Source organism: Pinus tabuliformis, chromosome J (genome assembly GCF_031772625.1).
Source record: "Pinus tabuliformis cultivar Carrire ecotype Pingquan chromosome J, CPIR1, whole genome shotgun sequence".
Lineage (NCBI taxonomy): Eukaryota > Viridiplantae > Streptophyta > Pinopsida > Pinales > Pinaceae > Pinus > Pinus tabuliformis.
The window spans coordinates 995,794,958-995,819,757 of NC_142295.1; the positions used below are offsets into that span (position 1 = coordinate 995,794,958).

The 24,800-nt window shown below is 39.1% G+C and overlaps 1 protein-coding gene across 3 annotated transcripts in view; it reads left to right on the plus strand.

Annotated features, from left to right (window-relative positions):
* LOC149230188 (mRNA capping enzyme family protein) overlaps positions 1-24,800 on the plus strand; it is a 222,091-nt gene that overhangs the window by 87,401 nt on the left and 109,890 nt on the right. For all 3 annotated transcript variants that reach the window (XM_089378889.1, XM_089378888.1, XM_089378890.1), the window contains 3 exons: positions 21,024-21,162; positions 22,965-23,029; positions 23,159-23,209. In XM_089378889.1, the coding sequence (XP_089235015.1) occupies positions 21,024-21,162; positions 22,965-23,029; positions 23,159-23,209 (255 nt within the window). The remainder of the gene's footprint in view (positions 1-21,023; positions 21,163-22,964; positions 23,030-23,158; positions 23,210-24,800) is intronic.

Here is a 24,800-nt window from a genome sequence, read left to right on the forward strand (position 1 = left end):
GATGTTGCATATCCGAGATTAGAGGGATTTTCACAAGTGGTATTTGATCCAGGAGGATGAGTGCTTGCAGGACTGAGCCAGTGGAGATTGTGTAGGCTCAGAGGGAGTCTAGCCTTAGAGGGAGCAACCCTATGGAGGTTTGGGATCTTCAGGTTCGGATATGACGAGGCAGAGGCACTACCGAGATTGCCAAATTCATTCTATAGGGTATGCTACAATGATGGATGCTAGATGGGCTAGTATTGTTCTCGGATGATGATGGTTACTTCCTAGTGTTGGAAGCACCTCCCTCAATGAGAGGGAGTGTTGATTTTTGTGTAACTTGGGAGGTACTCCAAGCCTTAGTGTTTGAGGGTTGGAGGTCAAAGCGCCACAAGTAGGCTTGTGGGCTTAGAACCCAAGCCTGGGGTTTTGTACCCAATCGTGTTTGGGGCAATTTTGGAAGCACATTTCTACATGCGATGGCATGAGATGATAGAGGGTGGAAAGGAGAATTGAACGCTTCGAGAATCATCAAATTTTGAGTTGTAGAAGTGGAGAAATGAATTTTTGAAGTTGAAAATTAATTATTGGTTTTCAAGTCATGCAGGCTTGATGTAAAAATTAGCTGATAGACATGTCTCTTCATGTATTCGTTGGAACCCCTCATTTGGCTATAAATAGAGGGTGAATTGGAGTTGTTTTAACATCCATTTGTGCAACACAATACAAGTGTGTAGCTCGTAGAGGAGGAGGCTTTTCTGATTTAGCCGCAACAAGGAAGAGGCAGCTCAGCGTGGGAGAAAGAGGATTGTTTTAGGGCCTGTTTCAGGGTGACCAAGTGTTGGAAGGAGGGCCAAGTTTCCTTGTTGAAGAGTTGCAGCCAAAGGACTGTTTTGAGGGTTATTTGTGAGGGGTGCAGACCCTTAGGAAGGTAGCCGCAACCCTACATAGTCTTCTTGTAGGATGCTGCAACCATGAAGGGAGGGCCGAGTATGTTGCGAGGGCTAGAAACTGCCCAGAATTGTGGCGTTAAGGGCTAGCCTCCCATCTAAGGACACCCGCAGCTGTGGAGGGCATTTCTAGGCTAAAGGATAGGGCTGTAAGGGACCGTTTTGCTTGCCCTAGCTAGAGCGAAGCCAACAACAAAGAACATACCTCAAAACAGTAAGCAAAGGAATGTTTTTCTTGTAGGTGTTGGGTCAAAGATGTTGACTGAGCGTGGATCAGTTGATGCGTAGCTTGAGAAGGCCTTAGGGAGTTGTTTGGAGGAGCCCACGTGGATTGTTGGGAAGCCTACCAAGTAGCCAAGGTGACAACAAGCACATCAGATGAGAGGCAAAAGGACAACAACAAGGAGAGTTGCAGATGTTCCCTTGATGACAGTTGGATAAATGTCCTAGGTGAGGACATGATTGGTGCCTTGATTTGTGTAATAGCTCCTCTATTGTAGAAGCAAGGGGCGGATTAGTGAAGTCTATGGGCAGCCGTGTGTAAGGGTCTCCTAGGTGTGGGGATGCCCTAACTAGGTGCAGATGATACAACGTGGACTTGGTCACTTGTGGACCAAGTGGGGATTGTGATTGGGCATTTATGGTCTGTTGGAGGACAACGTGATAGTGTCCAAGTTGGAGCTCAGTGAGCAACACCTTGATGGACAAAGGTATTTGCGAGATAGACAATTGTTGAGCTCAAGGGTCTGATCAACTAGGAGCAGTTTGTGGAGCCCAATGTTTTAAAGCTCCGACTCGGACTTTGATTTGGCCGAGGATCGACTTCGACTCCGACTCCGACTCGGTATTGACTCGGCCGACTCGATTTCAATGACTCAGTCGTTGTAAAAATACATTAAATATTTGATTTTTTTATAAAAAACATAATTTTAAAGATTTTCATTCATGTTTCCAAACACACAACATTATAATATAGATGGAAGACAACATATGATCAAAGTAGGCTCATGAATATATCCATTATATCAAAATGGCACCTAGTGCACTGTCCAATGGCAATACATACATGATCAAAGATTCAAAACAAAAAACACATAACCAAGGAGGCTAGAAATGGCCTCTACAACAAAAGTAAACTGTGACCAGACTCCAGTACTACTGGCTAGTAGCTACTGCCAGAGGAGCCAAGATCATGTCGATCAATCTCTGGATCATCATCAGAGTCAGACAGGGGGCCCCATGGCTCCTCCTCCTCCTCATCATCTCCAACTGCAACTGTAGAAGTGGTAGCACTAGCAGGCTGTGCAGCAGATGCAAGCTGAGATAGAGAAGATATGCGGCTGCGCTTCTGTCGTGGCTGAGCAGAGGAAGCGCCTGCAACTGGAGTCCTTGCTGGCTGTGAGGCTGAGGCTGGTAGTACAGGTGGATCGGGATCTGCATTCAACTGAACATCATGTTCGAGTGATGCCTCCCTATCTATATCAAAATCAAGATCCTCATCAGGATCAAACTCTGCTGGATGACTCTCCACTACCCAATCTGATGTTGGATCAATGTCTTCCAACACAATGGGATCTGAATTAGGTCTTTTGTTCAACAATTGGTTTCGTCTGAGCTGGAGGTTGTATTGGACATAAACTAGATCATTTAACCGTTTTTGATCCAAACGGTTTCTCTTCTTTGTGTGAATCCTCTCAAAGACAGACCAATTGCACTCACACCTAGTAGCACTGCAAGTTTGACTCAAAATACAAATTGCAAACTTCTGCAATTTAGGACAATGGCCACCAAAAGCCTCCCACCATTGTGCTGCAAAAAACATAGGAGTGTAATGAGTTAGCTCAACAAAATTACAAATTATATCCAACTTTCAAATTATAAACGATTTAACAAAATTAAAAAAAAATGTAAAACTATTAAGAATTTGAAAATTGAAATTTTTGTTTACCTGGCTCATCTGCTTCTCTTGCAATCTTTGCTAGGTTCTTCCCAAAGGTACCCAAGGCATTGCTGAAGGTCGTGACCTATCGATGTATCTCCAGCTGATCAGACTCCAATGGGATCATGCGATCAATGCAGTCAATCAGTCCATCTCTGACCTCCCCCCTCAAAGCTCCTGACTCCTTAGCTTTATAATGATACTATGGGTTCAAAAAATACCCAGTTGCATGTATAGGGTGATGGAGTTGATTGTTCCATCTTTCATCAATGATTGCCCAAATGGGCCCATACTTAGCCACTCTATCCCTGTATGCCCTCTTTATTTGCTCCTTTGCTTGATCCATAGCCTCATAAATGAAGCCCATAGCCAATCTTTCCCCATCCACCAACCACAACACCTTAACCAGTGGCTCAGCAAGCTTCACAATCTCTACTGCCTTTCTCCAAAAAGTTTCTTCATTAACTTTATTTTTCAATTCTTTGCCTTCCAATTTGTGAGACCAATTGCTTTGATTCCATTCATCACTGGAAAACATCTTTTGCAAGTTTCTATTTTGGGAAAGCATAGATTGCAATGTCAAAAAATGAGTAGCAAATCTAGTGATGGAAGGCCTAATAATATCCCTGCCCCACTGTGTTTCTTCATGAGGCTCAAAATCCATGAATGATTGTAGATAAATTTTGTTATGCTTTTGGCATGATCTACAGTGTTTTTGACCCAATCTAATTTTCCAATATCCTCAAGCATGAGGTCTATGCAATGTGCAGCACATGGGGTCCAAAAGATGGTCTTGTGTTTTTCCTCTAACAATTTACCAGCAAGAACATAGTTAGAGGCATTATCAGTGATGACTTGAACAACATTAGCCACCCCCACCTCCTCAACAACCTGATCCAATAGCTGAAACAACAATTTCCCATCTTTTACCTTATCAGATACGTCAACTGATTTTAAAAACATGGTTCCCCGTGGGTAGAAGATAAAAAAGTTTATGATGGTATGGTTTCTTTGATCAATCCATCCATCTGACATGATGGTACATCCTGTTCTTGCCCATGAGTCCTTGAAATCTTTCAAATACTCATTAATGGAGGCAATTTATTTATGCAAACGATACCCCCGTAGCTCATGCATAGTAGGGCCTTTGAAGCCTTTTCCAGCAGCATGTATGGCATCAAACGTAGGCTCATAATATGGTGAACGAGAAGCATTGAAGGGGATATCAACATCATACCACCATCTAGCTATGTAATCACAAGCAGTCTCCCTCAATTCTTTCTTCCAATGGTCATCTAAAGTGGGCTACATTTGACTTTTACTAGCTTGAGGACCATGTGCATCTGATGGAGTGGAGGGAGTGAAATAACTTTTGATAGTCATATCACCCTTTTTCATTCTACCCTTTCCCTTATCTTGAACAAAACCAAAAGAGGGAGGAACATATCGGTAAGGGTTGGATGCCTTATCTTTAAACTTCTCAAAGCTGGCTAATAATTCCTTCCTAATCTCCCCAATTTTTGGTGAGGTACATGGAGTAATTTGGCCTCTAATCCCCGCCAAGTGTTGTTTTAGCCTATTAATGCCCCCAGGACCTTCCTTAATTTTCCTTTGACAAAATTTGCAATGCATTTCACTATCAACCATTTCAACATATGCCCAAGCAGGATCTCTCACTCTAGGTGCCATTTTTTGACTAGGAAATGAAAGCAAACAATCTGGAAAGGAAAAAAAAAACATTGATTCAATGTTCATTTCTTTCACAAAAAACACTTTAGGGTTTCTAGATATGCACCTAAAATTTAATAAGAAAAAACAGATTTGTACAAGTGAAAAAAATACCTCTAGGCACAAACTGCCTTCTCAAGCTTGCTCCGAGAAATCAACTCAATGCTGCTCTAAATCGCTGCCTAAGAAGCTCCTCACTCCATCGACAATGCTTGCCCAAGACTCCTCACTGCTGCTCCAAAAACAAACTCAACAACTGCTCACAAACTTTCACTAAAGTTCTCACTCAAATGCATGAGATGGCTGTGAGAGAATGATAGCATTTGAGTGGGTTAAATAGGGTTTGGGAGAGGGGAATGGACCCCAAATAACACTTAACCAATTTTTAAAACAACTTGGAGTCCTCAACACTCAACAAAATGTTAAAAATTAAAAAAAAAGTATTAAAAATCGCTGTTTTTATGGTTTACTGGCTGCATTGATTGACCCGGCCGAGTAGATGCGGATCCGGCCGAGTCGGCCGAGTTATGACTGACTCGGCCGAGTCATGCTATAACTTGGCCGGGTCAGTCATGACTCGGCCTCCCGAATCGTTTTTTGTGCCGGGTTGCAAATTTTTTTCCGGCTCGGACCAACTCGGTCGAGTCGATCGGATCTTAAAACAATGGTGGAGGTTGAGATAGGTGTGTGGAGGACTTCTACAACAGATAATGGGCAATCCTCCTAGCCCATGTTCGTTGTGGGAGATGAACATCTTGCAATGATAGGTGGCAAACCTCCGTGCCCTATGTTGGTCTTCATCAGTGCAACACATGAAGACCATAGTGGGCTGAAGTCTCTGTGTAGCTGAGGAGAACAATGGGCATATCGAGAGTTGTTCACAAGTGGAGCTGTGGACAACTCAACAAGAGTCTCGATGTGTTGTGCCCTTGATGGACTAAAGCACAACTAGAGAGCAGATTGATAGCCGAGGCCAGATAAACTTGGAGCATTGATAGAGGCGGGAGCAGCAAATCGGGGACCGAAGGACTGAGCTGGTACAGGGTAGGACCAAGAGGAGCTGAGAGATCATGCGACAATGAGATGGTCAGAGTATCTTGTTGAGGGCAAATTGGATGTCGATGTACTGACACCAAGCCCCAATTTTGTATCTTGTATTAGTGGATGTATGAGGGCCATTATCCCTGGTATGGGAGACCTAGGCTATTGTATTATATGTTGTTTAATATAGCGAAGTTGGATTGAAAATTGTAAAAAGTTGTCTATATTCTGTTCATGTGTGATTTACTGCTGTTTATTTTCTGCTTTGCAAAGTAGTATCGTTGAAATTCTTGGTTTGGTTGTGTCAAAGATTTTAAGATTCTATCCTAGACCCAAGATCGTGGAAATTCAACAACCTAATCATCCCTAACATAAGGTAACTTGTTTACAAACCCTGATCTAGTTAGACATTTGAAGGTGAGTTTTGTATGAAGTATTCTTGTGCCTTTAACATTAGATATGGTTCACTATGATGCTTTAATGGTTTTATGTTCTTAATGATGTTGATCTTGCTTGATACTGAGATTTTGTTTAGGTGGTATTGCATATGTAGCAGAGATCCCTTAAGGGATGGTTTGACTCTTCTCCAACACTTTGCCCTATTTTGACACTAAAATTGACTTTGTGGCCCCAATGTTGGCCCTCCACAGATGAGTGTTGGGCCTTGACTTGATTTCGCATGATGCAACACCCCTAGATGAGGCTTAAGATGTCAAAACACTGAGCCTAATAACTTAGGCATTGGACTATTTTATGATGTGCTTAGATGGACCTTGGACACCCCTAGAGTGGTCTTGACCTTGTTTGATGGGCGATACCTTGTTCTAGAGCCCAAATGAGATGGATGTCACTAAGATGACTTGGGAGGGTTAGCAAATCCCTCTTTGATGTCAATGCTTGTCCTCAGAGGTGCTACATCACTCCCACATGCCTCAAGCGAGTGACATGGGGCCTCTCTTGGATAGCGTCATGGCGGAGGAAGCACCATTTGGAGATGCACACATGCAGTTTGGGACTTTCATGGAGTGAGGTGTACTCTTGGATCCTTGTCTCATATTCCTTGATGATTTATTGTCTATTTTGGAGGAAGATGTCATGGTGGAGTCCTTTTCTCCCACACTTGGGAGTTATTTTTGGCATTTTGTCCTATTTTAGTGTTATTTCAAGGTTTGCTTGTGACCTTTGACTTGGTTGAGCACTCAAGTAAACTTTTTAGGGATTTTGCTTGTAAAATTAATGAAATAAGGCTTGGTTACCCTCATATAGATAGAGGGGACCCTTCTTCATTTTGGACCATCACTCATTCATCACACGTTCCTCTTTTTGGAAGTGTGCACTAGCTTCTTGGCTCTCACTACTTGGCTGTAATGTGATTCTATGGTGCAAATTTCTCTTGGAGGTGGATTTTTGCTTGAAGTTGGTTTCTTGGGATTGATTGAAGAGATTCTTGTGGAAATTTTGTAAGTTTATTGCTCATCTTCTATATTTTGCATGTTATATTGTGTAAATTAGGGTTTCTACATGTGCCATGGTTAAAATTGCTATATTTATCCATTGATCTTGATTCTCTATGCTATGTGAAACTGTTTTTATTGAATCCTACAAGGGAACTCCAAGTTGTGCATCTCTTAAATTTAAAATCTCCCTATTAAGGCCGCTCTCATTGAATTTTCCCTAGGTAACTCCATTGTACATTTCCATCAAGGCACTAGTCTAGGTGGTGGTGATCAATCTCTCTACTTCTACTACTTCCTCTCTTCTTTCTTAAATTCTAGCTATCAAGGGCTTGGGTTATGGTTTCTTTGAAATATTGCTAAAAGTAATTTTATTTGATGTGTTTATTCCATCTAAGTAGGAATTGCATTAAATATTTATTAAAAAGCAAAAGCTAGCAATTTTTGCATCTTAAAACCTTATTTGTAAGGCTAACATCATCACTATATTGTTGTTTTCTACATGTTTCAGCCATAACATCTCAATTGAAAACCCAAAAGTTAAAACCTTGGATATCTAATTGATAGTCTCAATTCTTTGTTGATAAATCATTGTAAGACTATTTATTTTGGTTTTTAAATGACATTGCATGCCGTATCATTGAAAATCTATCAAATCTTAAAAACCCTCTAATTTGCTTAAGTAGTAGGCTAGGGATATAATGCTTGTACTTTGGTAAAGATTATCTTAGCCTTCTAAACTTCATCGTTACCCTATTCCAATCATTAGACTTCTTCCATCACTTGGAACGCTTCTAATTGAATATCCTTAGGTGCTCTTTATAGGGAAACCTCCCTTGTGGTTCAATATACCACTAAATAGTTGGAAAATAGTTGCTGAGGTGATATACTGTTGCTTTATACATGTTTCAGCCATAAAAACTCAATTTCAAACCCAAAACCTTGCATATCTAATTGATAGTCTTAATCCTTTGTTGATTAATCATTGTAAGACTATTTCTTCTGGTTATTATATGACATTGCATGCCCTATCATTGAAAATCTATCAAATCTTAAAAACCTTCTAATTTGCTTAAGTAGGCTAGGGATATAATACTTGTACTTTGGTAAAGATTATCTTAGCCTTCTAAGCTTCACCAGTACCCTATTCCAATCATTAGACTTCTTCCATCACCTGGAACCCTTCTAATTGAATATCCTTAGGTGCTCTTTATAGGGAAACCTCCCTTGTGGTTCCAATACTACTAAATTAGTAAATAGTTGAAAATGGCTGCTGAGGTGATATACTGTTGCTTTATACATGTTTCAGCCATAAAAACTCATTGCAAACCCAAAATCTTGCATATCTAATTTATAGTCTCAATCCTTTGTTGATAAATCATTCTAAGACTATTTCTTCTGGTTTTTAAATGACATTGCATGCCCTATCATTGAAAATCTATCAAATCTTAAAAGCTCTCTAATTTGCTTAAGTAGGCTAGGGATATAATACTTGTACTTTGGTAAAGATTATCTTAGGATTCTAAGCTTCGCCAATACCCTATTCCAATCATTAGACTTCTTCCATCACCTGGAGGCTGGAACCCTTCTAATTGAATATCCTTAGGTGCTCTTTATAGGGAAACCTCCCTTGTGGTTCCAATACTAAATAGTTGGAAAATGGCTGCTGAGGTGATAGTGGTAGCCAATCTCTTCAGCAACTCCCAATCATGAATCTGGAAGAGCTTGGTCTAGTTATAACCTAATTAAAGATGAACTAAAGATACTCCCAAATTTTTTGTCCTTGATAGACTTAATATGGATGCAATTGTAAAACCTTGGATTCACTACACCCTGTCTCCCCTTGGCCTAGATGGGATACTAGGTTATCTAGACCCCATGCCTAGAAACCCCAAGTGGTTGCCAATGTACCATGGAGATAATTCTGATAATCCTAAGAAACACTTGATGAATTTTATAATTGCTTGCACTTCTCACTTGGATAGATATATAGAGGATGCTATATGGATGAGACTTTTTGCTCTATCATTAGGGGGAAATGTTAAAGAATGGTTTCAAACCCTCCCAGACAAGTGCATGCATTCATGGGAAGATTTCATCATTGTTTTCTCGTTTAGATCAAAAGAAGAAAGGGACATTGTTGATTTATACAAGGATCTCCTTTTTAGTGAAGAAAGAAATGTCTGAGAGTGTTAAGAAATTCAACCAATGGTTTAACCATTCGATAATTGTTATCATTGAAGAGCTAAACCTCACAATGAATTAATCCTCTCCACATACCTCTAAGCGTTTGGAGGGGAATTTCATATTGCCTTAGGGATAAAGATCCTATGATAGTTGAGCAAGCTCAAGATATATGACAATATGGGAGTAAAACCCCTCGATAGTGATGTGATTTGTGTCTCATCGTGTGACTTTGCCAAGGATGCTAAGCATATATTTAGGGTGTGGATGCCTACATTAGTTAATAATTATAATGGCATTGATACCCGTATTAGAAAAATTAAGAAGATAATAAATGGGATCAACAATACCCTCTTGAAAGTGTAAGAAACCAAGTTGTAAATGAAAATGATGAAATTAATTTCCCTACTATCCTATACTCTCAGAATACTGAAGAAGAACATCCTCCATTCTTCATAACCTTTGAAATTAATGGCTTCTTGTTCCATGATTGCATGCTTGATTTAGGGGACTCAACCAATGTGATGTTGTTAAGGATCATGAAACAATTAGGACTAGAAGTCATTAGACCATACAAAAATGTATGTGGAATTGACTTAAGGGCCATTGAAGTATGTGCGGTCATTGAAAACTTATCTACTTCTTTGTTGGGTATCTTGAACAAAAAATCTTCATGAACATCATCGACTTAGATATTCCTAATTCATGGCACATGTTGTTATCTAGGCAATGGGTGACAAATCTGGGTGGAACAATTTAGATGGATATGTCATACATCCAAGTTCCTATGGGAGAGGAATCCCATGCATTGATCTTTAGACAATATCATGTGTGGCCTCTAGTTGAAAAACAACATAGAACCTTTGATGAAGAGGAAGAGGAATATTATGGGTTTGGGGATTAGAGGATCTCAGCCAAGGCGTCCTCCTTCGAGCAAGATGTCAATAAGGTTTGGACTATGTATCTTGATGGGCCTTGTTCTAAATCTAGTTTTGGGACAAGGATCGCTTTAATTTCAAACTCCAATAGGTATATTATGTTTTCTTATAGGCTTGCTTTCAAATTCACATAATATTGCTAAGTACAAAGCCTTCACGTTAGGACTGGATGTAACCCTTAGCAAAGGGATAAGGCATTTAAGAGTTATTGGGGATTTTGACCTTATTGTGTCTCAAATCAAAGGGGCTTTTAATGCTAAAACGAGAAGTTTAGAAAGTACCAAGATGTTGTATGCTGCATGATAGATTGCTTTGAAACTTTTAGTATAGATGTTGTCCCTAGAGAAAAGAACACCTTGACTGATTCATTGGTTGTCACTACCACTACTTTGCAACTACTTGTGAAGCCACTTTTAGCTTAGGAGAATTCACTAGGTCATCTTTAGACCAACCATACTTGATAGCTAAGAATATTGGTAGGTCATTGAGAATGGCGCCCCTATCCTAGATTTTCTGCAAACAATAATTAATTTGATTCTCCAAATAATCAAAATGACACAATAGGGAATATGCATGAGAATTCCAAGGTTGAAAAGACAATTTCCCTAGAAAAGTTCTTTGATTGAGATGATGGTTGCAAAATTGGCAAGATAACTGATGAACCACATAAACATAGGATAGAAATCTAATCACCAAATGATCAAGATTAGGAAGGGATGCTAATTTTCCATGAAATTTTGCAACTTCTTAGATGGATAATCTAAAACTAAGGTAATTGCAAACTGAAACCAACATTTCATTCACTAAGACACGTAATTTCTTCACACTTGTAAGTAGCGGAACTAGACATAGGGATAAAAACACAGTCACACAATTACACAATTATTTTCTTTGAAACCCAATTGGAAAAATCCTCTTCTTTGATATGGTCTTTTATTGATTGAGCAATTGAATCAATTACAAGGCAAATTGTTCAACACTTGTTCTCTACTATACTACCCTGAACCACCCTGCAAATATGTTGACCCAGCTCCTGCTTCCTTGCTCTCAGCCTGGCCCAAATTCCTTGCACACAATTTTGCACTACCTAGCCTGAATTCCTTGCGCACAATTTTGCACTACCTAGCTTGAATTCCTTGCGCACAGGTCTCCATTGCCTGGCCCAAATACCTTACGCACAGGTATCCATTGATTGGCTCGAGTTTCTTGCGCATAAGTCTCCAGTGCCTAGCATGAATTCCTTGCGCACAGGTATCCATTGATTGGCCTGAGTTCCTTGTGCACATGTCCCCTATTTGCTAGTGCATAGGGCCTTCTAATTCCTAGGACGTAACTCCTATTTCTTAGCGCAAAATTTCCTGCTAATTCTTAGTGCAATTCTACCACAAGAAAGCCTCCTTAATACTATGCACTAGCTCCTCCAAGTACGCACACCACAAGCCTCTCTCTCACAATCTCGTGAGCCCTTGTCTTGTCTCACAATCTTGTGCACAAAACAATTGAATAAATTGTGCCTTTCGTCCTTCCTTTATACATTCTATCCACGCTATAATAGGCAAGTTACAAATTTGGAAGTTGAGTTGTGTTTGACTAGTTAAATGGGTCGAACTACTTCTCTTCTCCAATCATCACTTGGAGTTATAACTCGTCCCCCTTCAATCAAAGACTAGAGTTCCCAACTCGTCCTTTTCTAAATTTGAATTGCCATCTATCCAGTAGTTAACTGAAGAAGACTCCTCTTTAACATGCGCTCCAACTCTACGGATGAACTTGTGATGATTATTCCCATAAACTGGAAATTAACTCAACACAATTGAAGTCTATCTCATGAGGACAATTCAAGGTCTTTTTGGCCAAGGCACGCACCAGAGAAGACCTTCTCTCACTACACTATTCAACACTCCCTCTTACCGAGGAAGGTACTTTTGGAAGAACCATCTCCACCTGGATCTGTCTCCAACACTACCATGTTCTCTGTTGCTGCAACTGCTTCCTCTGAATTAGAAGATTCCCTTGCTTTCTTATGCGGAATCTGATTTGAAGACCTGTTCTTTCCAACCATGCTTTGCGAGTCTACCACCTCAGTAATAAGTGCCATGTACCTTGTGTATCTCTGTGGCCTCTTACTCTGCTTGAATGTGGTATTGGGAGATCCAACTCTCTCCTGATCCCCCCTAAACAAATATTCTACCCACTTGGCTTGAACTCTCCCTATATTGGGAGTCACTGACTGAGTGGCTGCCTCCACTTGCCTTGGGCTAAGGCCCTCATCATCCTGATGGTCGATCCAAGTGCCAACTAGCTGAGATACTAGCAGAGGTTCCATTTTGAGAGCTCTATCCTGCTCTCGCTCAACAATTACTCTTCTATTCTACGCACATCTTGCCCTGCTGCTCAAGGTTGTGCCTGCCTCAACCTATAGCAGGTTCAAGTTGTTCCTTACACCTATAGGCTTCTTACATCTAGAAGTTAAATGTTGGAGGTAAGCCTTACCTTTGCTGAAGATAACATCATAACCTTAAGGGTAGCTACTGAAACAAGATTCTACTTAAGGCTTGGAACATAGAGGACATCTTTGAGATGAAGAGGATTACCTGACTCCCTCTGAAAACTGACAATACCAACTCCTCTAGCTACATACATACCATCATCTCCTAGCTCGATCTGAAACTGCATGTCCTTCTCCTTCAGGTGGCTGAAATACTTCTTGTTCCCAGTCATGTGGAAGGATGCTCCTGAATCAATATACCATACATTGCTGTTTGCTGAGCTTGCCATGCAAGCAATCAATGAGAAATCTTTCTCGAATTGGGTAGAAAATGCATCTACCTCTGCTGATGCAACTACATGATCCTTCCTGGACTCCTTTCGATTAGGACACTTGGTGGCATAGTGCCCAAACTCATGGCAATGGAAGCACTTGATCTTGCTTAAATCCTTATTCTTCTTCTTGCCCTTCTGGCTGGACTCAACCTCTCCTTAGCCCTTTTTTCCCTTGACTCTACTGCCTTTGCCTGCCAGGGAAAAGTTTTCCTCATCCTCTGTCTTCATCGATCTACCATCTTTCGTCTCTCTCCGAATTTCCTCTTGAACACAATCACTCCAAAACCTTTCCCAAAAATTTTCTCTGCCACTCACTACATCCTGGAAGCCATACCAAGATTTACTGAGTCTCATAAGCGCAAGACTCACAAGGTATTTTTTTGCTACTATCTCGCCCACACCACCTAGCTCATCCCAAACCTGAGTGAACTTTGAAAGATATGTGATGCTGGGCTCATCTTTGCTCATCTAGATACTTCTTAGCTGTTCTTTGAGAGCTAACTTCTTGGCATCACTAGAACCCAGATACAGATTTAAGATGGCTTTGAACATCTCATATGCTATCTTCTTTTCATGGAGATGAGGACTAATATGGTCTCTAATCCCCTCTAGAATGATCCTCCTCGCCTTGGTGTGATTCTTAGTATGTTGGACCAATTGTTGGGGATCTTGAGGTGGCACCATCGTCTGCTTGATAAATTTATTATCTTCCAACTGTACTGTGATTCACTCCTTCCATGCACAAAAATTCAAGGCTCACTCTATACTGTGATCTAACCTTAGCCCTAGGAACAACATACTGCTATCCAAAGAATGACTCTGCTCTTCTCTTCAAACTCTAGTGCTGTCCTTCTTGACTAATATGCACTCTAGCCTAACTGATCAACTTGGTGTTGGTTTTTATATTGATCTTTGCTCTGATACCATGCTAATTTTCCACGAAATTCTGCAGCTGCTTAGATGAAAATTTGAAACTAAGGCAACTGCAAATTGAAACCAAAATTTCTTTCACCAAGACACTAAATTTCTTAACACTTATAAGCAACAAAATTAAACATAGAGGTAAAAACACAGTCACACAATTACAAAATTATTTTCTTGGGAAACGCAATTAGGAAAACCCTCTTCTTTTATGTGGTCCCTTTTGTCTGAGCAATTGAATCAATTACAAGGCAAACTGTTCAACTAAGAAGACACTTATTCTTTGCTATACTAGCCTAAACCACCCTGCAATTATGCTGACCCAGCGCCTGCTTCCTTGCTCTCTACCTAGCCTGAATTCCTTGTGCACATGTCTGCACTACCTAGCCCAAATTCCTTTCGCACAAGTCTCCACTTCCTGGCCTGAATTCCTTGCGCATAGGCTCTCTTTTCATAGCGCAGAGGGCCTCCTAATTCCTAGGACACAACTTCTTTTTCTTAGTGTAGAATTGTCTGCTAATTCTTAGTGCAATTCTACCACAAGAAAGCCTTCTTAATATTGTGCACTAGCTCCTCGAAGTACACACACCACAAGCCTCTCTCTCACAATCTCGTGAGCTCTTGTCTTGTCTCACAACTTTGTGCACAAAACAATTGAATAACTTGTGTCTTTCGTCCTTCCTTTATAGATTCTGTTCACACTATAATAGGCGAGTTCCAAATTTGGAAGTTGAGTTGTGACTGACTAGTTAACTGAGTCGAACTGGTTCTCTTCTCTGATCATCACTTGGAGTTGTAACTCATCCTCTAATCAAAGATTGGAGTTCCCAACTCCTTTTCTAAATTCGAATTGCCATCTATCTTGTAGTTAACTGAGGAAGGCTCCTTGTTAACTGGAGCTCCAACTCTACGCATGAACTTGTGATGATTATTCCCATAAACTGGAAATTAACTCAGCACAAGTGAAGTCTATCTCCCAAGGACAATTCGAGGTCTTTCTAGCCAAGGCACACACCAAAGAAGACCTTTTCTTGCTACATCTCTCAACGATAGAACAACCTTGGGCGAAATAGCTAAACTTGAGAAATTGTTCTGTGAGTTTAAAGATGTGTTCACATGGTCATACCAAGACTTGAAAGGTTATAGTGAGGATGTGATCCAAAACACCATTCTTTTGAAGGAAGGATTCAAGCTTGTGAGACAGAAGCTGAGAACCATAAACCCAAAGTAGGCCCCTCTAGTCAAGGAAGAATTGTAGAGGATGCTTGATGCAAAAATCATAGTGCCAATAAGGCATTCTTCATGGTTGTCTGACCTCGTAGTTACTAGGAAAAAGAATGGAAATATTAGAATTTCTATAGATTTTAGAGACCTAAATCAAGTATGCCTTAAGGATTACTACCCCTTGCCTAACATGGAATACCTCTTGTAATGAATCATAGGGGTTGGGATGATGTCTATGTTAGATGGATTCTCTGGTTATCATCTTGTCTTGGTAAAGGAGGAAGATCAATTTTAAACTTCTTTCACCACACCTCAGGGAACTTATAAGTATTTAAGAATGTTGTTTGGTCTCCTTAATGCGAGATCTAATTTCCAAATAGAAATGGATTTTGCCTTTAGAGACCTAATTGGAAAGATTATGGAAATTTAGTAGGATGACCCAACTGTTACCTCTAATGAAAGGAAAGATCATTGTTAACAATTGATATGAGATGATTACAAATGAGGGTGAGGGTCTGCTTATATACCTAGGCAGGTACCCTTTCACAAACGGTCATGTCCTTAGAGACATGCCTCTTTAGAAATAATTATTAGTTAATTAATCATTAATCATTATTACTATTATTTGTATTATTTTTATATATATTTTATTCATAATATTGCCTTCAAACCAACAAACTCAAGAATTTTGGGTATGGTGCCTTTGTCATCTCGTTTGCTCTAGAGAGGATCCCTCTTCTCACTCCACAGGTATCCATAGAGAGAGGAGGACCTCGAGACCCTCGCATGCTGAAGTGGGTCACATTGATGGCATGCCACAAAGGTGGTGAAGGGCCAACGATCCAGTATACTCCTGATTTCTTTGGGTGGCTGGAAAATCAAATCATCATGATTGAAGATTTTCCATATGCAGGCATGGATTACACAGGTGATCCAGATATGCCACTGCCAGCTGGGATGCAGTGGGGCGATCTAGGTAAAAACTTCACACTTTGGTTGTTTTTGAATTTTTGAATTTTTTGTTGTTTTTTGGCATCCAAAACTAATTGTTCAAAATGATCATGCAAATGTGGGCCTGGTGAGACTGACAGGGTTACGCAGATATGACAGACGTGGTGAGGAGGCAACAACTCCCCTAGTGCAAAACCCGAATGTACCAGAGGCATTGACTGAGCTGGAGCACAACCTTGAGAGGTTGACCCTAGACATCCCAAATGTCGGGATTGATGACTTGCCTCTCCGCTATCAGAGGCACACTGTGGGGGTTCCTGGACCTATTAGTCACTTGCTACAATGAGTAGCTCACGCTGTTGTCTGCTACCATGATCATCATGCATAGTTGCTAGTCTTAGGGCTAGATTTTTTCTTTTTGATGATGTATCAACATGTTCAGATAATAAAGGCCACGGGGCCTCATGTCTTTGGATGACATTTTTGTAAAAACCACACTTTTTACAGACATTTGACTAATGAAAACTACTACTTCTATTTCAATCTATCTTGTACAATATATGGATGAATATTTCTTTTGATTTCTTATAGATGTTTTACAAATGCCAATTTAACACATAATTAGCCAATGCATCAGTTAATGTGTTTAAACTTCTTGGAATGTGTTGATATTCAATATAATCAAACTCTCTCTCCAAGAGACGAACCCGCAAAAACATTCTTAACATTGAAGCACTTCTAACTGAATAGGCACTGTTTAAATGTAATACTATGAGTTGAGAATCTAACCTAACAATCAATCGACGAATGCCAAATGAAATGGCATCAGATAATATCTCAATCACTGCGCTATACTCTACAATGTTATTCGTTGTTTGACCAAGGCATATCCCATGAATAGAAACTAACTCATCTGTGGGTGAATAAATGACTCAGGCTGCGGAAGACAATTTCTGAGTACTACGACTAGTGCCATTAGCAAAGCCAATGTAAGTTTGAGGGAGCGTCATCTGTAAATCAAGCGTAGCACAAGATAAGCAGGAGGAGTAACAGAAAATCGTAAAAAGTTGCTAAAAATTGCCACACATAAAATATGATACAACAATATACAAATTCTTCATTGAGCAATCTAAGCATAATATTTCTTTAGGTAAAGACCATTTTTGGGCTTTCCTAAAGGAATGTCATCATAATCAACTAGCTCATAGGCCCCTTTTGCCAATGCACGTTTTACAATATAAGGGCCATGCCACATGGGCTCGAATTTACTAGTGCCTAACTTATTGTGCTCTTGATCATAGACCAAGACTAAATCCCCTTCTGAATATGAACGAGGTTTTACGTTTTGATCATACTGTGCCTTAACTCGTTTCTTTTGGGTCTCACTAGCTAACACAGTGTCACGGTGAGTCTCATCCAGTCGTGCTAAGTACAAAAAATGTTCCTCCTCTCTAGAAGTGGCTGGTAATAATTCAATTGCCAGTTTCAAAGATGGTATTTCACATTCAATAGGTAAAACTGCTTCTAGATTGTAAACATGTTGGAAGGAAGTAAAACCAGTCAAAGTTTTTACTCTGGTACGATATGCCCACAACGTTGGAAAAATAATTAGATGCCAATCTTATTTATGAATCCCGATAATCCGTTTAATCATGGTGGTCAAAACCTTGTTAATGGCCTCTACTTGTCCATTTGCCTGCGGGTAATATGTAGTAGAACTGTCATGATGCAAGCCTAGCTTCGCAGTAAGATCAGTCATCATAAAGTTTCGAAAATGGCTACCATGGTCCATGACGATGGTTTGTGGAGCCTCGAACCTAGAAATCACATGATTGAATATGAAAATGGCTGCTGTTTCGCCATCGTCCTTATATGCAGGCATCGCTTCGGCCCATTTCGTAAAATAATCTACTGCAAGGATAATGTACCCATGCCCCTCGGCCGAGTGAGGGTTACATGTAAGGAATCGATGCCCATTTAGCAAAAGGACCGACAACAATGGTTGGGTGAAGAGGAGTTGGGTATGCACGCATTTTTCGATCATAGATATGACAATTGTGGCATTTTCGGACTGCATTTATACAAACTTTGAACATAGAAAGCCAGAAATATGCTGCACGCAAAATCTTTTGGGCAGTGGCAAACCCTGACATATGGCCTCTGTGGAAAACCCCGACATATTTGCCTCTCTAATTCCTTTCTCCTCCCTGATTAGGTTAAGTATATCATTGGTTGCTAAATCCTATCCCCTTGACCTAACCTGGGGTCGGGTCCACTTGGTCCTGTGTGGTCCCATTTCCTATCAAAGCTAATTCTTCAAAGATCACTTGGGAAACCAAGTTCCATAAGGATTTTGAGGATTAGAAGGCTCCATTGCAAGTCATATTCCCTAAACCTAGCCCTCAAATCCTCATCAACCCTTCCTAGAGAACCCTAGCTATATTTTTTTGTCTCCCTTAGGAAACACTTATTGGAATCACTTTCTATCCATTTCATTGATCTACTCTTCATAGGTGATTCCTTACACACTGAGTCTCCTCCCATTAGTGAAAGTCCGTAAAGAGTAGGGAGCCTTAGCTAAGGTGATAGTGGGCTAAAGCTCCATTGTTGCCCCTGACCTAACAGTTGCCCCTCTAAGATCCCCTTTAGGACCCCTACTAGTTTGAGCGGTAACATGCACCTTTTGAGGGACGTTGACCTTGAGGATGACTTGGTGTAGTTGATTGGACCCTCCCTCAGCCTCGGTAATTTGGATATGGCGATGCAGGCTAGGATGTTGCTTGGAGATTAGGTGTGCCCAGGAGATGACAGGATGTCCCCAGGCTAGCATTGTACCTTCGTGATGGATGTTACTCTTCTCTTGGTGATGAGGATGGTGATGACTTGGTATCCCTACAAATAGGATTTTACACCTTCTACCCTAATGATGACATGCCCTAGCATGATGATGTCACCTTTGTGATGCATTTGATGATGATGTGGGCTTTTTAGACATTGACATTGGCCTTGAGAGGGTTTTCTTTGGTGTTGAGGTACCATTTTGATGAGGAGACATGACTTCTGAAATGAGACAAACCCCTTGGGTCATCCCTTGCACCTTTTCATGGAGAACATACATTTTTGGAGATGATGCTGCCCTTGAAGGATTTTATACTCTCACATTTGTATAAATTGTGGATTATTTTCATGTTATTTCATTATCTTGGCTATTTTTGGGGGTCCACTTGGTGACTTATCCACCTTGTATCATGGAATTAATACTTTTTTTGGGTGTTTATCCTAATTTGAGGATAAATCGACCTAGACACTTTCATATAAATAGAGTGTCGATTCACCTCTTGGATTCACTGTCACACTTGGATTATAACTTCTCATGATTAGTGATTTCTCTCTCTTGTGTGAAATGGAGGCCTAGTTGAGTCACTTTCTTGGGTGGATTTTGTGATGTGATGTGATCTCCTTTCATGGATGCTTATGGTGAATCTTGGATATTACATGGTGAAGTAAGTTAGTTTATTTGCTTTATCTTGGTATTTTGTTCTGTAGGATTAATGTTCTTGTGCTAAGTTAGTTTACTTGGTATTTGTTTCTTTCCCTTAGTCATATGGAAGATTGAGAACCTAAATCTCAAACCCCAGGGTAAAAGTTAGGTTATTTTCCCTAGTGTTGTTTGTTTGAAATATCATATTTTCGTGTTTTCTTACAAAATTCATTTGGGTAAAACAACTTTTAATATTCCAACTGGTAAACTTAATGCTAGGCAAGGAACAATGCCAAAATTGCACAAACCAAGTTTGTCTCATGCACTTATTAATTGTCTATGAGAAATCTCTTCGGCACTTTCCAAACTTTAAAGCGAAGCCACTAAGTTACATAGATTGAGTCATAGATTATTGTACTACAAAGGCAAAATACAACTTCAAAATAAATGTATTTGTTTCTAATTCTTATACAACATAATTGAGTTTGCTTGCTGTATCTTTTTGATAATCATTTTAATTATAACAGAAAAATCCTTGCTAGTGCCAAACTTATTGGGTAATGATAGTCAAATCAAGTTGGTTACACATGCCTTCAAATTTCTTGTCTTGTCAATCAAATCTATGATGTAGCTGTATAGTCCCAAGTGGTGAATATGTTGTAACTTATAAACAAGAGTCTTTTTTTAACTCCATTATTAAATACTTTCATTTATTTTTAATGATTTATTCTTTACTTTACAAGTATAATTTCTTAAAATATTCATTAGATTTTTGTCTTCCTCATCATATAAAAACAAGTGGATGTCATTACTTGTTTGTGCAGCTTATGTAAATATGATGTAGTGGCTTCATTATCGAGTGATGTTTTATTCTATCTTTTTATAACCATTTTAATTCACAAGATTATCCTTGTTAGCCCCAAACTTATTGGGTAACGATAGTCAAATAAAATTGGTTACACAAAAATTTAACACCCTCAAAGTTGTCTTCCAAACCAAGTATATTATGTAGCTGTATAATGATGTGCCAAGTGGTGAATAAATCGAGTCAGACAAATGAAAGCCTTTTTCAACTCCATTGTTGAATACTTGCTTTCCTTTGTGATGATTTATTCTTTTTTGTATTACAAGTATAATTGCTTAAAATATTCATTAGTAATTGCAGTTTTGTCTGTCTTGTCATTATAAAAGAATGACATTGCTTGGTTATGGTTTCTATTAAGATGTATTGTTATTTTTTAAAGATTCTACCTACTTGACTGTATCATGTAGATTCAAAAATTTATGCTTTTCTCACTGTTTTGCTCACAATTTATATATGCATTTTTGAATTGAAATGGGTGTGCTTTCATCTCTTGTGAGTCAAAAATGCAATTTTTCTTATGTTTGAACTATTAAATGATACAGTTTGCATTGCATTACTCATGGTCAACTGAGGAACGTGCACGCCAGGCCTTAGAAAATGTCTCTTCATTGCTTCGCCCAGGAGGCACATTTATTGGTACTATGCCAGATGCAAATGTAATTGTCAGAAAGCTACGCGAAGGTATTAATCCCTTTTCTTGACAAGCTTGAATGAAAAGTTGTCTCATAGAATGAATTGAATGCATTCCATGATAATTTACTTGTTGAAACGTAATGTCTAAACAATGGCAATACTTACAAATGTATGTTTTGTAGCCATTATTTTGAAGTGAAACACTTTTAGTTCCTCTAAGCTTCCATTATTTTAGTTTAGAGGATAGACAATAACAAAAGCTTTTCTTACGAATATGAAATGAGTGAAAAAATGGCCATGGATGTTAGGAGAGTTTGATTCTGGATTTCCTGATGTCTACCATGATAGCCAAAGTGAGGCCTCTCTTTCCTTGGGGCATTCTCTAAAGGACATTATTAGGCTTAGCATTGATGCTTTCATGGTGGTTGATAGAGATGTTGACACCTCCTTTGATTTAAAGGCTAGCTAGGGTCTCACTGTTCATGGCTCGACCAACTTTTTTTGCTACAAGAATGTTTCTTTTTATAAGGTTTCTGTTTATAGTTATACTACATGGCCTAGTCATAAAGTGACTCATGTGATAACATAAGTCACATTATGACTCAATAAGTTAGGGAAAAGGTGTGCAGAACTTGCACAACATATGCCTTCTTTATTATGTATTATAGCATGTCTTCATTGAATTATATCCAATTACATTCTGTCTTTTCCATTTCTCCTTTGTAATTCTACCTAGGTATTTGTGTGGATCTCCGGCAGAGAGCATTTTTGAATTTCCTTGTCTGTCGTCTTAGAGTCAGAATGTTTCTTAAAATTCTGTGCACTTTTGAGCAAGTGAACAAAAGAGAACATATTTGAATTTTCTTGTCTCTTGTCCTAGGGTCTGAATGTTTCTTAAATTTCTTTGCACTTTTGACCAAGTAATTAATGCCTGATTGCTTTGTCAGCTAATATAGTTGACTGTGTGATCGTAGTGTTTACAGAGGGATGATTGTTATGCTTTAGAAGATTGATAATTTGGGTAGAAACCCCTGAAGCATACATCTATGGTCATAGGGAATATTCTTTTCATAGGTGGATCATGATATAGAAATATTAAATTTTGTTAAATATGGCTTTGTAATTTAAAGAGGTATCTCATGATATAGGGTCTGTGCAAACAGTAGAAATAAAGGAAGAAGAAAGAAATTATATTAATTGCTGAGAGTGACCAGATCAGGTCAATAGGACTAGAAAGTGCATATGTAATAATATCAATGAGAGAGTGCCTAGGGCATCTCCAGAAATATAGTTACTAGACCTTTCCTTGTTGTATTCATTAAATCAACTTCCTAAATTTACTTAAAACATACCCTTCAAATGAAATAAACATAAGAAAAGCCTCACAAAATGGTTGGGTATATTCTTTGAGGACCTGGAGCCTAGATGAAAACAACAAATTTTATTTTTTTCTGGTCTGGCATTTTGTAGATTTAGGAAGTACTTTGTAGAGCGATTGTATCTAATTCTTGTTGTAATGCCTATCACTGATTTTGAGGCACAAATATCTGTTTCTTTGCATTTTTTTTTTATTTGTAGCATGTGTTACTATACATTATAGTGTGGGATAGTGCGTGTTTTTCACTCTACGTGTAGTTATTTGTTTTTTGAATTTCCATTTCAGAGCATGTATTGCACTACATTAGAAATTGTAAATCTTTACATTAAAATTCAGTGTCATTTATAAAGTATATTTATTGAGTGAGAGTGATATTAGTACATTTAATGACATGAACTAAAATGCATTTCTTCCGTTCAAATTGCATTATCTGTACAGATGCGTCAATGTGTTAATTGTATTTATACTGCAGCTGAGGGGCTAACCTTTGGAAATAGCGTTTATTGGATATCTTTTGATGAGGAGTACAAAAAAAAGGTAATGGCACGCTAGAGTCTTTGTTGTTTGGAGAGATTTTATTAATCCTTACCAAGTTAGTTAGTTAGTTTGTGTGTGTGTGTTAAATCTATACTTTTTGACAGCTAGTTGGCTTGTTTTATGCTGCAGAAGTTCAAGTCTTCCAGACCTTTTGGGATTCAATACAAATTTCACCTAGAGGTAATGCAAATTGATTTTCTTTCTTGAATAAAAAATGGTCTTTACATGCATACAGTTCGGTCCACTTAGAATGATATTGATCTGCCATCTAGTTGTTGGTTCTTAATCTTGGAAGTTTTTCCAAAGTATTTGTTTAATTGGGGCCATCAAGACTCAATATTTCTCTAGACTGAGTTCTTTCTTCTAGTGCTTTTTGACTCGAATCCACAAATGAAGTAGGAAATGAAATGAAATATGGATGTCCCCTTATTTCCAAAGGTTTTTAAAGGGACTATATCTATGATTTGCATCAAATAGAAGGGGAGTGCAAAAGCAAACTCTATTGTAGTTGAGATAAAAATGAAAGGAAAACCTAAGACACATTGAAATGAAATGAAATTATATTAAGGTCCACTGAGATGGCTCCAAGTCCTTTCTCCTTGGGGTTTGTTCCTCTTAAGGCTCTCTCTAGTCCAAAGGCCTTCAATGGCTCTCCTCAAACCTCTAGAAGCATATCGAGCTAATGGATACAAAAGGTGCAAATTAGGCATTCCTTTGAATGAGAAAAATGTTAGCATTTAGGATTACACGGAAAATGCTTACACAATGTTTAGTGTGCCCCATGGCATTTTGGGTGCATGGATTATTATCAAACCCTTGATGACCTTTGATGGATTGCACATTGGAGATGGTTTGTGATGGATTTAAACATTGGGGATGGTTTTCCCAGCGGCGTCTTGACCTCAGTTAGGTGCTGACTTGACATTATTCCCCAGGGTCTTGGAGATATTTGGGCAACTTGGTGACATTTTACATGCTAGTCACATGGAGATGGTTTTCCCGATGGTGTCTTGACTTCAGTTAGGTTCTCACATGACATAATTCCCTAAGGTCTTGGAGATGTTTGGATAACTCGGTGACATTTTACACGCTAGCCACATGGAGATGGTTGCTTAATTGGAGAACGCCTTGAATTGTAGGAGTGTTTTGCATATTGAAGGAAGGCATTGGGCCCTAGATAATGTGGGGTAGCTTGCGTGCTTGCGTCGAGGCATGGAGTTGACTTAGGGATGCTTGGATTGCGATAGTGCTCACGTAGGGGAAGTGGACCCCATGGAGTACATGGTTTTTTGAAGCTTGTTGTAGCTTCAGAAGGTATTTTGCATAGGCTTGGTGTCTTAGCATGTAGGAGATGATTTATTGCCTCGTTAGGTGCATCAAGAATGACAACAACAAATTTCTTTTCTTTTTAATATCAAATATATAAAATCATGATTACAATAGACATTATGAAGACCGAACCTAGTTACACATTTCAACATTTACATGAAGAATAGGTCCTTTTTCTAGACTTTTGTTGAAATATTTATTCTTTGAATGCCCCACAATTGTTCAGTGTTGACCAAATTAACTTGGGAATGCCCTATGGTCAAGTTTGATCCTTTCAATAGGGCTTGTTACATCTCATATGGCTTGAGGTTTCACTTGTGATTTTCATCACAATCGATGGGTTTGGAACATGGTACACATGCAATTGTGATGAATTGGGTGTATCACTTATTATTTGAGTGGATGGTGTCTTGGTGGAGGAGACTCATTTTCTCCTTAGTTG